This window comes from Myotis daubentonii, chromosome 3 (assembly GCF_963259705.1).
Source record: "Myotis daubentonii chromosome 3, mMyoDau2.1, whole genome shotgun sequence".
In the NCBI taxonomy this organism is placed as follows: Eukaryota; Metazoa; Chordata; class Mammalia; order Chiroptera; family Vespertilionidae; genus Myotis; species Myotis daubentonii.
Window position 1 is genome coordinate 138,475,582 of NC_081842.1, and position 19,026 is coordinate 138,494,607.

A 19,026-nucleotide genomic window follows, 5' to 3' on the forward strand; every position below is an offset into this window, starting at 1 on the left:
AGGAGTAAAGCACCTAACAATCTGTGACATACAGGGTTATAATATTAGCTACTGTTATGAGCAACAGCATTCCAAATATCATCCAGGTAACTTTATTCACACTGAGGAAAAACAAACACCTGTTTTAGGATTTGCTAATTGTTTTGTAAATCACTTTTGTTTTGCTTTAAAAAAAGGGGGGGGGGGTGATACTGAAAAACAGGAAGAGATGTTAGAGTATTCTTACCTTCTTACCCATAAGACCTGATCAGGTTATTATTGATAGGTACTTATTTATTGCCATTTTAATTCTATATAGCTAGGTTTCTCTCTCTGTTTCTTCTCATTACAGCAGCCCCTTTAACATTTCTTGTAATGCTGGCTTGGTGGTGATATACTCCTTTAGCCTGTTTTTTGTCTGGAAAGCTCTTTACTTGACCGTCTATTTTGAATAATAGTCTTGCTGGATATAGTAATCTTGGTCTCAGATCTTTGCTTTCCATTACCTTGAGTACTTCATGCCTTTGCCGTCTAGCCTGTAGAGTTTCTGATGAGAAATCAGATTTCAGCCTTATGGGAACTCCTTTGTAGGTAACAGTTTTCTTTTCTCTTGCTGCCTTTAAGATTTTTTGTCTTTAATTTTTGGCATTTTAATTATGATGTGTCTGGGCATGGGCCTGTTTGGGTTCTTCTTGCTTGGGGTTCTCTGTGCCTCCTGAACTTGTGTGACTTTTTCCTTTATCAGGTTAGGGATGTTTTCTGCCATTATTTCTTCGAACACGTTCTCCATTCCTTTCTCCTTTTCTGCCTCTTCTGCCACACTTGCTATTCTAATATTGTTATGTTTCACATTGTCCCACAGCTCCCTAAAGCTGTCCTCCTACTTTTTAATTGTTTTTTTTCTCTTTGGTTCTCTGATTGAGTGATATTTTCAACTCTCTCTTCTGATTCACTGATTCGATCCTCAGCTTCCCCTAATCTGCTGTGAATTCCTTTCAATGTGTTATTTGTGCTATGTCATTCTTTATTTCAAACTGTCCTTTTTTCATAGTTACTATATCTTTTTTCATGCTGTTGAGTATCTTTACATCATTACTCTGAACTCTGTTTCAGATAAATTTCTTATCTCTGCTTCATTTATCTCTTCTTCTGGAGAATTCCCTAGTTCTTTCATTTAGGGATTGTTTCTTTGTCTCCTCATTTTGGCTGTCTGTTTGGGTTTGTGACTATGTATTAGGTAGATCTTCTATACCTCTCAATCTCTAGTGCAGGAAAGTGTTAAAGGTTGTTTCTCTCTAATTAGATTAGGCAAAGACTCAAAGCCTCCAGAGAAGGCCTCTGACTATAGACCAGTGATAGCGAACCTATGACACGCATGTCAGAGGTGACACGCGATCTCATTTTTTTTGGTTGATTTTTCTTTGTTAAATGGCATTTAAATATATAAAGTAAATATCAAAAATATAAGTCTTTGTTTTACTATGGTTGCAAATATCAAAAAATTTCTATATGTGACACAGCACCAGAGTTAAGTTAGGGTTTTTTAAAATGCTGACACTCAGAGCTCAAAAGGTTCGCCATCACTGCTATAGACTGATAGAGTTCCCAACTTGAATTGCCCCCCAGGCAATCCTCCTCAGGTGTGGTGAGAGTTTTTTTTTAACAGAGTGGGGCAGTTGTTTCTGCCTGAAGGCTAATTGTTATTTTTAATCTCTTAAATGGCCTCAGGGCAAGGGTATTTTCCAATAGGGTGTGTTTACTGTCTTCCCCTCAGGCAAGGCAAATGTCTATGTGGGAAAGATGTCCTCCTCCGCTGCATGAGGGAATGACTCAGCCCAGGAAACTTGAGGTGTCTGCCTTCTGAGCTCTATCCCCCAAGTCTCCAGTACTGTCTTTTGCTCTCACACCTCCAGTCCACTTCACCCTCCCTCTGCTGGAGCACAATGTGGGTGGCTCTACAGCAGTGGTTCTCAACCTTCTAGCCCTTTAAATACAGTTCCTCATGTTGTGACCCAACCATAAAATTATTTTCGTTGCTACTTCATAACTGTAATGTTGCTACTGTTATGAATCGAATTGTAAATATCTGATATGCAGGATGGATTTAGGCAACCCCTGTGAAAGGGTCATTTGACTGCCAAAGGGGTCGCGACCCACAGGTTGAGAACCGCTGCTCTACAGGGAATTTTGTGTATTGGCCCTTTAAGAGGGTGCTAGAATTTTCAGCTGTCACTCCCTGGCAGACAGACAAAAATATTCTTTAATCTGTGCTGGCGTCTGCAAGGCTGGAATCACTCTAATGCTCAGCATGAGACACTTCAGGTGCCGAAGGAATTTCCGCTTTTATAACCCCAAAACTGTATAACCACACCTCCTACTCAGAAATGCTATCTATTTCTGTCACACAACAGCCACCACCTGGTCACAAATGGTTGCTGCAAGCCTTAGGATAGCCTGCTTACAGTGTCTACATCTCTATACGGCCGGCTGGATATTCTATTGTGGAAACCAAGTAGCTGCTGGTTCTGAACAGATTATTAGCTCAAAACATTATCTCCACTGCAGATAGCTCCTAACCCTTACTTGACTAAGACCTCAAGCTTGGTTAGAAAGTAGTAAGCCATAATATTATCCTAGGATGTAGCATTGTCAAACATAAAAGTTAATTTTCTAAATATAAGCTCAAGAAATAAAGAATATCAGCAAAATTCATTGCAATAAAAAAAATTAAAAAAAACACCAAAAAAACATAAACTTCCACAAGGTACAAATTTAGTCAAATAGATACCCTCTGGTAAGTGGCTTTATTTGATCTCTTTTGTGTTTGAAGAGAAAAAAAGCATGCTGCAAGACATGATGCTCTAAGCAGACCTAAATTTAAAAGCACCAACTACCAGAGTATATACTGTAGTCAGGACAAAGTCACCCTAATCCCTTTTATTTGCCATACTTACATTTTTAACAGAGAGCTAATGTCACAAAGATAACCCTGTCACTTTAAGAATAAAAAAAACCACCATAATTGTGTTTCCTGAGCTGAACTGAGGCAGAAAAAGTTATTGATGTATATTTTAGAAATCATTTCTACACTTTAAATCATTTTCTGTCTAATCCTCAATCAGAATATGAAATTAACTAGAACATACCACTTTCTAAAAATTTCTGTTAACTAAGAATTTAATGTATTCTTAGAAAGCTTTGAAATTATACCAAGTCCGGTCCAAATTATTTTCATTCCTAAAGGTAATGTACAGATACGAACATGATACTTACTCAGATTTGCTGTCATGGATTCTAAATCTGCTATTAAACCGGGAAGCTGCTGAAGCTGCTCCTGTAACTCTATTAGGCTCGTCTTCTTTTTTTCCCAGTGTGCTGAAAGCATAACCACCTCGCTATCCACCAGCTGCAACACAAAAGAGGAAGGGTAAAGTAAAACCAGATTTTAAGCACAAAGAAACTGTAGTCATCATAATGAGAGTTGGTTGATGTTGTCTTTAAAAACCCCTCTACTGACTGTAAGTCACAGGACACTAGAAAGAAGACTGAAGTTGTTTTCTTTCTTAGAAAACAACCAATGTAATATTCAGTATAGGAAACCTCAAATCACTCCTTGTCTCAGTGCATCTTAATCCAGAGAAGACGAAGTTCAGAAATGACCTTAGACATCACTTCTAAGTATACCCTTTTTTTAAGTAAACCCTGAATTTGAAAATCCAAATCTAGAAAAATAAAACAAAAAACTACCACTAACGACTGAAAAGAAAACAAACAAAAACAACTCAAAACATAATTGCTAGGTAATTATTTGCTTTTTACAAAAGGAATTCTTTGCAGAAATGCATTTAAAATATACAGATTCCATGTAGAATATACAGATTCCATTTACATTTAACAGGAACAGATTGCATAAGGTAAATGGTACTTTTATATGAAGAAATTATTGAGGCAACTGATCAATTCCAGAAAAAGAAAAGAAGGATTTATGTTAACAAAGAAGTAATTCAGATGTAAAATATTAGGGTAATAGCAGGGTGGTGCAATATTAGACTAGTCTAAAATAATTCTAATTTCTTTTCCTGAAGATGTGAAGAAAATGACAGACATCAGTTTCTCCCAGACAATTATGTTTTGCTCTTAACACAGTGGTAGGGGAAAGAGCTTAGAATAAGATTTAGAAGGAGCAAGGAGAGGTCATCTTTTGAAAACATCACCAATGATAAGAAAGGATTGTGAAAGATACCCACACAGAAATATAATATAAAGATGGCAAAATTCACTGTATAACAAAAAAATGCATTTGAATTTTATATGTAAATCAGGGTTCACAGTTAAGTTACAGTGTAAAAAAAAAGATAATTTACATGTCCCAAGATTAAGAGTCTTCATAAGTTGAAACATGAACACAACTGATTCTTACTGAATATCTCTAAAGAAAGAGCTTTAGAGGAATAAAAATAACAAAATAAGATATGAAATTATTTGTATATTGAACTACATTGTTTCTATATTTTAATAATGTAGGAAATTCACAACATTGAAGGAGAGAACTAAGCTACAATAAAAAGGTCAGAAAGCTACCTAGTTTTCTCACTCTATCCCCAGTTCTCATACCTCCCCACTGTTTTTCAACCCACACTGAAAGAATAACCACATCATCTCTCACCTAAAGCCTCAACTGAGCTGGAAAGGTGACACCACGCTTTATTCAAGTGGCATTCTCTTAAATGTTGTATATTTAAAATGCCTATTGGCCCGGCTCAGTTGGTTGAACATCATCCCATGCATCAGGAGGTCACAGGTTAGATTCCCAGTCTGGGCACATGCCTGGGTTGCAGGCTCAATCCCTAGTAGGGGGAGTGCAGGAGGCAGCCGATCAATGTTTCTCTCTCATTGGTGTTTCTAACTCTCTTTCCCACTTCCTATCTCTGAAATCAATAAAAATATTTTTTAAATGCCTATTGTCTACCAGTTTTTAAATGATCCCTAAGAGTAGTTTTAAAAATACTGAGCAATAAAAAAAAAAATGCCAGTCTTCATAGGCAAGTTGTGATGTAACCATCATCAGGAAACTAAGGCTTGAAACAAGGATCTGTGTTCAGAAAATTCATTTAAAATAGTCAACAAGCCCTGGATGGGTAGTTCAGTTGGTTAGATACACCAAGGTTGCAGGTTTGACCCCTGAACAGGGCACGTACAAGAATCAACCAATGAATGCATAAATAAGTGAAATGACAATGTTCCCCCCCCTCTATAAAATCAACAAATAAAAAAAATTTAAATAAAATAGTCAACAAACTTCTACAGAACATCTACTGTCTGCCAAGCATTGTTTTAGCCACTAGAAATATAATGGTGAATAAAACAAGAAAAAAAATTCTGCCCTCTTAGTGCTTATATTCTCATAGCAGGTCTCACAAACTCTCTTAGCTTCAATATTAAACTCTGAAAAAAAAAAAATCCTATATCACAAGGTTGACTTGAGGATAAATAATATATTTTTCCTGGTTCATGGAATACCTTTTAAAAAGCCTGTGAAATTACCCTGGCTGGGTGGTTCAGTTGGTTGGAGTGTTGCCAGTACACCAAAAGGTTGCGGGTTTGATTCTCAGTCAGGGCACATACCTAGGTTGTGGGTTTGATCCTCCATTGGGAGGCATACAGGAGGCAACCCATTGATGTTTCTCTCTCTCTCTCCCTTTTCCTTCCCGTCTCAAAAAAAAAAAAAAAAAAAAAAAAAAGAAAGAAAAAGAAAAAAGAAAGGCTGTTAATCTTAGTTACTCTGGTTAGTTAGGTTAATAGCTTGAAAAACCTAGAATAAACAATTTTTAGATATTAGCCATTTCTTACTGAAAATTAAAATGCAACATTTAAATATTAAACTTAACTACAGTCTAGTTCAATCCTTCCACAAAATTAAAAGTTATATCCTAAACATAAAATATAAGAAGTGCTTATGGAAAGAATATATCAAAATACACTAAAATGTTGTTTTCATTTAAAAGAGTGGAAGGTTGAATAGCTTTTCAGAAATCATCATTATTAATAATTATGTAATAACTAGAGGCCCAGTGCACAAAATTAGTGCATGGGTAGGGTCCCTAGGCCTGGCCGGCGATCAGGACTGACCTGCGGGGCAACCAGTGGGGCAATCAGGGGGCCCTGCTTGCACCTGCCTTGGCTGGCCTGGCGCTGTCTGCTTGCCAGCCCCGCCACCTGCCACTACCGCCAGTTGGGGCCTGCGGGCTGGGGGCAGCTCCTGTGTTGAGTGTCTGCCCCCTTGTGGTCAGTGCACACCACAGTGACCGGTCATTCTGCCGTTAGTTCAATTTGCATATTAGGGTTTTATATAGATAGATACTAAAACATTCTGAGCATTTTCTATGTTCCAGGTCCTGTACTAAGCAATTTACATGTATCATCTCATTTAAGCCACATAACAACCTTGTATACTAAGCATTACTACCACCTTCATTTTATAAATGAAGAAACCGAGCGCAATGAAGCTAAATCACTTTCCCAAGGGCCACAGTGGAACTAGACTCAATCCCAGGGATTTTGACACTTTAAGTTCATACCCTTAAATCAATGTTCTGGGGAATGTACTATATGGGTTTAAAAAGGAAGAAGAAAAGTGAAAAACTAGCAAAAAGAAAGCGTTCTGCAAAACTGTACTTAAACTTTACTAAATGATAAGAAATGAGCTACCTCCAGAAGACCTATGTTTTTACTTGGTCCATATTTCTGAATAAACCCAGATTCAACACCAGGAAATCAAGTTTAAGGAGGAAGACAAACCCATAGTGCTTCATTCCAAAATTCCTTCTGGCAGACACTGAAGTTAGATGGAAAAAAAAAAAAAAGCAGGGAACACCAATGATTTACAAAATGGCTAACAATAGGACCTTACTGTGTACAAATCTTGACAGTTCAGAGTGTGGGGGATATATTAGTTCATATGATTTCCATACTACTTTGTTTGGTAAGCAGGGTAAGTGGTGGAAGCTAATTTCATATAGGAGGAAACTAAAACAGAGACTAATTTATGTGCCCAAGGCCAACATGTATTCATGCAGAAACTAGGATTTCTAACACCCAGTCAGGTCACCTTTTACCACAGGCAGAGCAGATCCATGCTGGAAGAGTGAAGCATGTCCAACTTAACCAGCTTACACATCAAATTATTAAACAAAAAATGATTCTTAAGAGTTTAATTTGAAGGCAAGCAAATATTTCACAATAGAAATTACAAGCAAATAATGTACTGTAAGTCTAACTTTAAAAAATTGCCCTCAGAGTCTAACCCCTAAGTCAATATTAACTATATATTCATTTATATATTGCTAAAAAGAGAAAAAACGTCAAAGAACTTGAAAAAAAATTATAGAAAAAGCTTAGACAATAAAGTTACCATTGACCACAGTTATTTGTCTTCTAAGATATTGCCCTAAATTTCAAGACTATATAGTAAGTTTTAGCTTTAAATTAGATGAGTATAAAATAATTTGTCAAACAGGATTGAATTGCTCTTAAGTATATTTGCCCTGGTAGGATCAAACAGGTTAAAGACCACCAAAGACTTTTGAGCATGGTCTGACAAAATAAACACATGACAGGCTTAACACTATACATACTAAAGCCATACATTTTTTAAGGCCTGAGAGAGAGGCAGAGGCAGGGCAGAAGGGGTCAATAGGGAAAACAAGGGGGACATCTGTAATACTCTCTACAATAAAGATAAATTTTAAAAAATAAAATTATACATTTTAAATATTTACATACATCTCAACAATACATCAGAGGGCTTTAAAATTTTTTCATTTTTAAAGTTGAGTAATACATTTCTGGAGAGTAATAGAGGCACTTTTGATTAGATGTGGATCTTAAAATAACCAAGTACTCAACTATGAAAAAATTTCCCCAAGTAGCATAAATCCAACAATAGGTCTTATAGAAATTTCTTTCTCCTTTATTTATTTTATTATGAAATACTTCTTTCAATCAAAAGAATAATTTTTGTTAAAGATCCTCTACAGGATATAGTCTTAATTGCATGTTGTTTGTGGGATTCATCCACGCTGATAAATGTAGGGATAGTAGTTTATTAATGTTCACTGCTGTATGGTATTTGATTTTTATAAAGAATATAATTTACTCTGTAGATCAGAATAAACGAGGCATGCAGCCCACTGGCCACAAGTTTGGCATACTTGCTGTAGATGGACTTAGGGACTATCTAAAGTTTCAACAGAACCTGCTACAATATTCTTATACAAATCTCCTGGTGCACACAAGCAAGTTTCACATGTGAGTCAGAGATGTGTCTAAGTTATTGCTCTTATCTCCCAGAGTGGCTTGACAGGACTTGGGGTAATTAAACTCCCCCCAGCCAAATCATTGCTGACTTCAAGTAGCCTCATCTTTATACTACACTAGAGGTCCAGTGCACAAAAATCGTGCACGGGTAGGGTCCCTAGGCCTGGCCTGTGATCAAGGCCAATCAGGTTCCCTGCCTCCCCATCTCCTCCTTCCCTCGCCACCCATGCAGCGCACCCCACTACTGCCACTGGTTGCCAGCCATGTTCTGCACTGCCCCCCTGGTGGTCAACACATGTCATAGCGAGCGATCGAACTCCAGGTCTCCCAGTCGAACTCCTGAGGGGACATTTGCATATTAGCCCTTTATATATATAGACTAGAGGCCCAGTGCATGCATTCATGCACCAGTGGGGTCCCTCAGCCTGGCCTGCAGGATTGGGCTGAAACCAGCTCTCCAACATCCCCCGAGGAGTCCCAGATTGCGAGAAGGTGCAAGCCAGGCCAAGGGACCCCATGGGTGCATGATTGAGGCCGGGGAGGGATGCGGAAGGTTGGTCAACTGGGGAGGGACCGCAGGAGGGCTCCAGGGCATGTCCAGCCTGTTTCGCTCAGTCCCAATCAGCCGGACCCCAGCACCAAGCTAACCTACTAGTTGAAATGTCTGCCCCCTGGTGGTTAGTGCACATCATAGCAACTGGTTGACCGGTCGACTGCCCCCTGATGGTCAGTGCACATCATAGTGACTGGTCAACCGGTTAACTGTCTGCCCCCTGGTGGTCAGTACATGTCATAGTGAGTGGCTGAATGGCCTTAGCATATCATTAGCATATTACGCTTTGGTTGACCGGATGACTGAACACTTAGCATATTAGGCTTTTATTATATAGGATAGTAAATAGATGATATCATACCAACATTACCAGAGAAAATGTGTGCCATACCAATATTATCAGGGGGAAACTTGGGACACAATACTCTTAAAATAACCCTAGGAAGGGAAGTTGTTTGAAAGATATGTGCCATTTTAGCTTCCACTTATTGCCAACTCATTTTTTTCTAATGTGATTGTGCCAATGGATTTACACTACCTAGTTCAAGTTGTTCCTCATGATGTTTCTTCCAAGGGAAGAAACAAAACTATCTTCTGCAAATAATAACAGTCTGCCCAGAAAACTCAAGGCTTAAATTTTTGATAATCTAAGGAGTATAAATTTGTGGTTTTAATTTGTATTTCCTTGATTATTAATAAAATTTGAATACATTCTCATGTTTATTGGCCACTCCCATATTTTTTCTTCTATAAAATGCCAGGTCCTACTGCTTGCTTTTCTGTTGGGTTACTGTCCTGTTTTTATTGGTTTGTAGGGGTTGTTCACATTTTCTGAACACCTGTACTATGTTTCATGAATTGCTTAATATTTTAATGATTCTGTTTAATAGAAGCTTTGATAAAAATTATCAATATTTGTTTTTATGGTTGGTGCTTTTTATGCCTTAAGAAATCTTTTTCTATCCTGAGGTCTTAAAGCTCTTCTATTTTCTAAAATATGTATAGTTTTCTTTTTACATTTAAAGTATAATGGAATCAAGGTCTTTTTTAATTTTTATTTATTTTACTTATTTTTATTTTTTAAATCTTTTTAAAAATTGATTTCAGAGAGGAAGAGGGAGAGAGAGATAGAAACATCAATGATGAGAGAGAATCTTTCATCGGCTGCCTCCTACATGCCCCACACTGGGGACTGAGCCCGCAACCTGGCCAACCCTGACCAGGAATCGAACCGTGATCTCCTGGATCATAGGTAGACACTCAACCACTGAGCCATGTTAGCCAAGCTCAAGTGTGTATTTTTAAAGGTAAACAACATTTTTTGCTGATTTCAGAATATTAGTGATTTTATTTTCCCTATGACAGAACAGGGCAGCTATAATAAAAAAATCTTCAGTTAAAATTGACCTGCATTCAAAATAAAACACAGATGTAGAAGAATTTAAATCAAGGTCTTTAACTACGTTTATCCAACAATATACTGGAGATTCTCCCCAGTGTAAAAAGACAAGAAGAAATGAAAGTTGTAAAGATTAAAAGGAAGAAACAAAACCTACCATCTGCACAAAAGAATTCCCACCCCCAGACACAAATTATAAGAATAAGTGGATTTAGCAAAATGGTTAAATATGAGATCAATATACAGCAAGTCAAAAACTGCAGGTTTGGGTAGATAGCAGTACAAAGACATTATCTTCTATTAAAACCTTGCTAAATGTTTTACTCTGAGTAGATACCTAATTTTACTGAACATATTTTCTGCATCTGATGATCATATATTTTTCTCCTTTAATGTGTTAATGTGGTCAATTACATTTAAAAGACTTTCTAATGTTAAACCAACCTCTTCTTTTAAATTTTTACTGATTTCAGAGAGAAAGGATGAGGGAAAGAGAGACAGAAACATCAATGATGAGAAAGAATCATTGATTGGCTGCCTCCTGCACACTCCACCCTGAGGATCAAGCCCGCAACCTGGGCATATGCCCTGACCAGGAATTAAACTGTGACTTCCTAGTTTATAGGTCAACACTCAACTATGAGCCACACCAGCTGGGCTCAAACCAACCTCTTAATCCTGGAATGAACGTGGTATATTTTGTTTTTTATGCTTTGTTGAATTTGTCTGTCAATATAGCCAAGCACTGCAGAATGTGTCCTAGACAGAATGCCTTTTGTTTTTCATTCAGTATTCAAGAGACATATAACAATCAATACAAAGATTTGCTTAACATTTATATAGGAAAACTTTATATTTAAGCAAGATACACATTTTAAAACAATTATGAGAAGATTTTGAAATTACATTTAAAGTACAATTGTTAGAATATGATAATCACAAAACAGTTTTGAGGAGTACATCCATAAAGGAGACACGTGCCTTGCATGTTGCTAGTGTTGAGAGGCCACACAACTGCACACAAACAACTGTTAATAACTATATCAAAAGTTCGGTAATCAGAAAACTATGTTTTAAGCATTTTACATCTTAACAGATTGTTAGCCACCCATGTATAGACATAGACATATTGCTTGTTTTAAATATACTTTAGAAAGTTGGTTGAGGGTTTGGGGTTGACATGTAACATATTGTAACTTTTCAAATTTAGAATATAAGAAATAGGTTCCTGGTTAGTGTTTGCACAAACCATCTGATTTTCAGAAATTGATTAAAGTTAAGTGAGAGATGATGCTATTTCTATTCTTCACAAATTAACCTTAAAATTCTGCCCTCCATATTTAACTTTAAAATCTGAGGTTAGTCAATATTAATACATACTCCATAAATAGTACAAGGACTTTAGGTCCTTTAACTCTGATAACCTGCCGTCTGGATTACATTCTATTGTTATCCAGTACTTTTGTTCTATCTTTTTTAATCCCACCAATTAGATAACTGACATATAGAGATAGATAGATATATAGATATAGGTATAGATATAGATATATAGATATAGTTAGATATAGATATAAATTATTGTCTGTTTAGATTTATCTTTGGTCTACCATTTTCTTCCTCCTTATTCCTTCCTATATCTCAGACCTATCTTCCAAAATTATTTTAATTTATCCTGAAATACATTCTTTAGAAATTCCTTTATTGGGCATCTGTTGATAGAAAACTTCTTTGTAGGTCTAAATCTTACTCTGGTTCTGATGACTCTCAAACTTTTGGTAATATATTAGTGTGTTTGCTAATTTTTGTGTGGAGGTGGTGGTGAGAAATTAACCTGTAGGAACCTTTTAGGTTTACAAAGTTTCATCCATGTAGAATTTGTGTTTGGGTCTGATGGGTGTCAAGAAGCACAGTCACCTGTGGCTCTTTCATATATTAATGTAGTGGTTCCATGATCATGCAGGACATATACATTACAGCCCCACACTCATGTGAGGTCAAGACCCTGGTAACAAATCCAAAAAGGAGATTACATTTATTCAAAGTTGTCATAAAGACAGACAGATTTCATCCCTGTTGTCTCCTTTTGCCAACAGGAAGCTTTTCTTTTTTTCCTAGCACAACTTTCACTGAGGGATGTAGCCACTTCAAAGATCTAAGAGCTTTAGGCAGGAGTCAGGTTTAGTTCCTCCTCCAGTGGTTCTCAACCTTCCTAATGCCGCGACCCTTTAATACAGTTCCTTATTTTGTGGTGACCCCCCAACCATAAAATTATTTTCGTTGCTACTTCATAACTGTAATTTTGCTACTGTTATGAATCATAATGTAAATATCTGATATACAAGGATGTATTTTCATTGTTCGCGACCCACAGGTTGAGAACCGCTGTAAGTCTCCTATTCCCATATATCTCTAAAGCTTTTGTTTTAGTATCTGACCACAGCTTCCATGGTTTTGTTTTGTTTTTAGCCACTCTGATTTTATTTCCTTTTTCATTTGTTTTTGGCATGTTAGAATCTCCCTTAATTTTTGTGAGCTTAAGGCATTTAAAAAAATGCTTTTAATCTATCCAGCATTTAGGTGTTTTATAACCAGAAGACTTTCAAAGTACCTAATCTACCTTATGGCCAAAATCCTAATCCACCCACCCGCCCTCCACTTTTCAGTAATTTCTCAAAGAAACACTAATGACTAAATTTCATATGTATTATTCTGTTCTATATAACTATTACAGTTTCACTAATGTAGGTAAATGGTAAAGAAAGTCAGTCTAAATTAATTTAACATCAGAATCACAAAAGTGACTTTAGAAAGAAGTAAGTTTGATTGGCATTAATAGCACAGATTATTTGATCTTGGCTAAAGCTCTAAGTACATGCACCAAATAATTTTAATTATAAGTCACATATATTCATTATATACTCTATGCAGAGTGCTAGAGAATATTTTGATCTTCTAAGTGAATTAAGGCTGACACCCCTGAAATTTTATATTTATTTGCTAAGCAAATTAGTGATTTTAGGTAGCTTGAGCAAAGTTAAGCTTTTGTCCGAATAATAAGAAATTCTTAAATAGTGGGTAAAAAGAAATTACACACTGTAATTTACATATGCAAAGACATTAGACTCAAATACCTCGATGAAACAAGTATTTACTTATGACTTGAGAATAAAAGTCAAACTCTCTAAGCCTAATTAAACTACCTGACTGAGATGTTATGAAAATGTGCTTTATATCGAGTTTCATAATTGCTAAATTCAATTTCAGATATCCTGAAAAACATTTTAATATAAATTTAATTTCTTAAAAACTAGCATATCCCACAAGTACAAGATTAGCCAATAATTCTTTTTTGTCTATATATTTATTGATTTTTTACCAAGAGGAAGGGAGAGGGATAGAGAGTTAGAAACATCGATGAGAGAGAAACATCGATCAGCTGCCTCCTGCACACCTCCTAATGGGGATGTGCCCGCAACCAAGGTATGCCCTTGACCGGAATCGAACCTGGGACCCTTCAGTCCGCAGGCCGACGCTCTATCCACTGAGCCAAACCAGTCAGGGCATAACCAATAATTCTTTACCTCTCCAGCACTTGCACATTCCTTGGCTCTTCTGTGAAGTGCAGCCCATGTATCTTCATACCTAAGAAAAGCAAAAAAAAATATTCAAAATGCAAAAATTAATTCAAAACTTTAATGTTTTAAAACATTTAAAAATACTATTTAAAGATGAGCCTAGAACATCCTATGGTGTCTGAAAAGAAAAGCTCAAAAAATAATGGGGATATGTCATAAGGATACAGAACAGAAGTCAACTTGAAGGGGCTTCCAATTGTCAAATCTGGGAGAATTTGAGCAACACAATACATAATGGTAGTATTGGGTTATTAATTCAAAGACTTAAACAAACATCCATGAGTTTATAGTAATTTAAATAAATAACTAATTAAAAGATAAGACAGAAAGTCGATGAAACAAAAATTTGGTTCTTCAAAAAGACGAACAAATTTAAACCTTTAGATAGACTTATTAAATAGAAGACTCAAATAAAATTAGAAACAAAAGGGAGACAATTATCAATTCTACAGGAATAAAAAGGATAAGGGAGTACTATCGATAATTGTATGTCAAAAAATTAGATGACCTAGATGAAATGAATTCCTAGAAATGCAAAACCTACTAAGACTGAATCCCAAAGAAACAGAAAATATGAACAGACCCATAATTAGTAAGGACACATGCCCGGGTTGTAGGCTTGATCTCCAGTAGGGGGCATGCAGGAGGCAGCCAATCCATGATTCTCTCTTACCGCTGATGTTTCTATCCCTCTCTTCCTCTCCCTTCCTTTCTTAAATCAATAAAAATATATATATATATTTTAAAAATGGTTAAGATAAATTTTATGTTATATGTATTTTATCACAAATTTTTAAAAATTTAAAAACTATTATTTAGATATCTGCTTTTTAAAAATGGCTTTTCCTCTACTTAAGTATTAGTTCTAAAGAGAAAAGACTTTCAGTGCAATGAATGACACATTATAGACATCTTCTTATGATTGTAAATTTTTCATATTAAGTCTGAAAATGTACTCCACCCTAAAAATAACTACCACACACAAAAGTCTAAACCTCTAAAATAAATATTTCAATAAAGTTCTTTCAACTAAATCATTAAATTTAAAAAATAAAGATAAAATGTAAATAGTAAACAGTATACCTCTGACTAGATTTTACTATACCTTCTTTCAGGTTCACATATGTTCTTCACTCAACAAAACCAAGCAGGAAATTAATATCAAATTGAGCACTTTCATTTCAGAGAAGAAAAGGAAAATCTCTAGATTTAGCAACCATAAAAAGAAACCCAGTAAAAATGAGAAAAGAGTCCTAGCCAGTTTTGCTTAATGGATAGAGATCAGCCTGTGGACCAAAAGGTCCCAGGTCTGATTCCTGTCAAGGGCAGGTACCTTGGTTGTAGGCTCCTCCCTGGCCCAGGCCCTGGTCGGTTGGGGCCATGCAGGAGGCAACCAATTGATGTGTTTCTCTCACATTGATGTTTCTCTCTTTCTTTCCCTCTCTGTTCCTCTCTCCCTGAAAATCAATGGAAAAATATCCTCAGGTGAGGATTAACAAACAAACAAACAAATGAAAAAAGATAAAGCAAAATGTAGGTGTACATGACCGTGTCATTATAAATGCAGGTAAGAATTATACACCAATAATGAACTCACAGAAAGAGAAACTGAAAAATCAATCCCATTTATCATTGTACCAAAAAAATTAAGATATCTAGGAATAAACTTAACTAAGGAGGTAAAAGACCTGTACTGAGAAAACTACAGGACATTGGGGAAAAAAAAGATAGAGGAAGACATAAACAAATGGAAGAACATACTGTGTTCATGGACTGGTAGAATCATTAAAATGTCCATACTATCCAAAGCAATTTATAAATTCAATGCAATCCCCATTAAAATACCAACGGCATATTTCACAGACCTAAAACAAACTCTCCAAAAATTCATCTGGAATAAAAAAAGACCTCGAATAGCCACAGCAATCCTGAGAAAGAAGAAGAAAGTTGGAGGGATCACAATACCAGATATCAAGCTATATTACAAAGCCACGGTTCTCAAAACTGCCCGGTACTGGCACAAGAACAGACATATAGGCCAATGGAACAGAACAGAGAACCCAGAAATTGACCTAAGCCATTTTGCGCAATTAATATTTGACAAAGGAGGCAAGAACATACAATGGAGTCCAGACAGTCTCTTCAATAAATGGTGTTGGGAAAATTGGTCAGATACATGCAAAAAAATGAAACTAGATCACCAACTTACACCATACACAAAAATAAACTCAAAATGGTTAAAGGACTTAAGTATAAGATGGGAAACCATAAAAATCTTAGAAGACTCGATAGGCAGCAAAATATCAGGCATATGTAGTAGCAATCTTTACAGATACAGGTCCTAGGGCAATGGAAACTAAGGAGAAAATAAACAAATGGGACTACATCAAAATAAAAAGCTTCTGCACAGCAAAAGAAACCATCAACAAAACAATAAGAAAGCCCACTGCATGGGAGAACATATTTGCCAATGCTATCTCAGATAAGGGTTTAATCTCCAAAATTACAGGGAACTCATACAATTTAACAAAAAGAAGATAAACAATCCAATAAAAAAAAATGGGCAAAGGACCTAAATAGACACTTTTCGAAAGAGGACATACAGAAGGCCAAGAGACATATGAAAACATGCTCAAAGTCACTAATCATCCAAGAGATGCAAAACAAAACGACCATGAGGTACCATCTCACACTTGTCAGAATGGCTATCAACAAATCAACAAATGACAAGTGCTGGAGAGGACGTGGAGAAAAAGGAATCCTCCTGCACTACTAGTGGGAAGGCAGACTGGTGCAGCCACTGTGGAAAACAGTATGGAGTTTCCTCAAAAAATTAAAAATGGAACTCCCATTCAATCCAGTAATCCCACTTTTGGGAATATATCCCAAGAAATCAGAAACACCAGTCAGAAAGGACATATGCACCCCTATGTTCATAGCAGCACAATTTATAATAGCTAAGATTTGGAAACAGCTTAAGTGCCCATCAGCAGATGAGTGGATTAAAAAACTGTAGTACATCTACACAATGGAATACTACACTGCTGTAAAAAAAGGAACTTTTACCATTTGCAACAGCATGAATGGACCTGGAGAGCATTATACTAAGCGAAATAAGCCAGTTGGAGAAAGATAAATATCACATGATCTCACTCATTTGTGTTATATAATGAACAACATAAACTGATGAACAAAAATAGATCCAGTGACAAAGAAACACTAAACTGACTGTCCACCTCAGGGAGAAGGCAGGGGAGGGAGGGGGGTAAGATATCAACCAAAGGCCTTGTATGCATGTATATTAGCATAACCAATGGACAGGGACACTGGGGCGCTGGGGGCTTGTCCTGGGGGGGCGGAAGTAAGGGGGGTCAATTGGGAAAAAAGGAGACATATGTAATACTTTAAACAATTATATATATATATATATATATATATATATATATACATATATATATATACATATATATGAAATAAATAAATTCAGATAAGGAAAGGGAAAACCATACTTTCTACTGGACACAACTTAACCATGTATCTGTCAGATGACACATTTTTAACTACAGAACTACATATAACAACATACAACATATAAAACCATATTTAACAGTTTTATTGAAATAATTCACCCTCTTAAAGTGTATGATTCAGTAGTTTTTAGTATATTCACAAAGTTGGGCAACTATCACCACTACCTAATTCCAGAAAATTTTCATCCCCCCAGAAAATGTACACATTTGCAGTCATTTCATTCCCCTCTCTCACTAAACCTCGGCAACCACATGTTTTTTTCTGTCTCTATGGATTCATCTCTTCTGGACATTTCATACCATATGTGGGCTTTTGTATTTTTTTTTTAACTTAATATATTTTTAAGTTTCATCCACAGTCCTTGTTGTGATTAAATAATATTCTATTGTATGAATATGCCATATTTGTTTATCTATTCAGGTGATGAATATTTGTACTCTTCTACTTTTGGGCTATCATAAATAATACCGCTTTATGAATAATACTGCTCTACACATTTGTGTACAATTTTTTTATGTTGACATATGTTTTTAGTTTTCTTGGTGTGAAATTGCTGGGTCACATGGTAAATTTACGTTTAACTTTTTGAGAAACTACCAAACTGTTTTCCGCAGTAGCTGCACCATTTTACATTCCCACCAGCAATACAAATAGTTTCTAATTTTTCCACATCCTCAACAATACTTGTTCTTATCTGTCTTTCTTATTATAGTGGGTGTGAAATATTATTTCATTGTGGTTTTGATTTGCATTTTCTTTTTTTTTTTTATTGCTTAAAGTATTACAAAGGGTATTACATGTGTGTCCATTTTTTCCCCCCGCCCTAGACAGTCCCCTAGCCTCCCCTATCCCCCGGTGTCTTATGTCCATTGGTTATGCTTATATGCATGCATACAAGTCCTTTGGTTGATCTCTTACCCCCCTACCTCCTGCACCCCCACCCTCCCCGGCCTTCCCGTTGCAGTTTGACAATCTGTTTGAGGCAGCTCTGCCTCTGTATCTATTATTGTTCAAAAGTTTATAATGGTCTCTATTATCCATGAATGAGTGAGATCATGTGGTATTTTTCCTTCATTGACTGGCTTATTTCACTTAGCATAATGCTCTCCAGTTCCATCCATGATTTGCATTTTCTTAATGACTAATGACGTTGAGCACCTTTTTGTGTGCTTATTGGCCATCTGTATATCTTCTTTAGGGACATGTCTATTTAGATCCTTTGGCTATTTCTTCATTGGGTTGTCTTTCAATTTTTGAGCTATAAAACTTACTTATATACTCTGAATACAAGTCCTTCATTAGGTATATGATTTGCAAATATTTTCTCCCTTTCTGTAGATTGTTATTTCTTTGCCTTTCTTGATCGTGTTCTTTGAAGTGAAGTTTTTAATTTTTCTTAAGTCCAATTTTACTATTTTTTCTTTTGTAACTTATGCTTTTGATGTCATAGCTAAGAAAACCATATCTATAAAACCATGAAGAAATAATATAAAAGTAAAAATCAAAGTAAGAAAATGATTGAAAACTCAAATTCAGTATCAACTTTCTTGTGACAAAGAAACCATAAGCATATAAATACACATAAAATATTGACTAGTAAATATAATTTGATC

General features: G+C 36.0%; 1 protein-coding gene across 3 annotated transcripts in view; it reads right to left on the minus strand.

Annotated features, from left to right (window-relative positions):
• DTNBP1 (dystrobrevin binding protein 1) overlaps positions 1 to 19,026 on the minus strand; it is a 151,664-nt gene that overhangs the window by 116,159 nt on the left and 16,479 nt on the right. For all 3 annotated transcript variants that reach the window (XM_059688685.1, XM_059688684.1, XM_059688686.1), the window contains exons 4-5: positions 13,829 to 13,889; positions 3,253 to 3,385 (exon numbers count right to left, since the gene is read on the minus strand). In XM_059688685.1, coding sequence (XP_059544668.1) covers positions 3,253 to 3,385; positions 13,829 to 13,889 — 194 coding nt within the window. The remainder of the gene's footprint in view (positions 1 to 3,252; positions 3,386 to 13,828; positions 13,890 to 19,026) is intronic.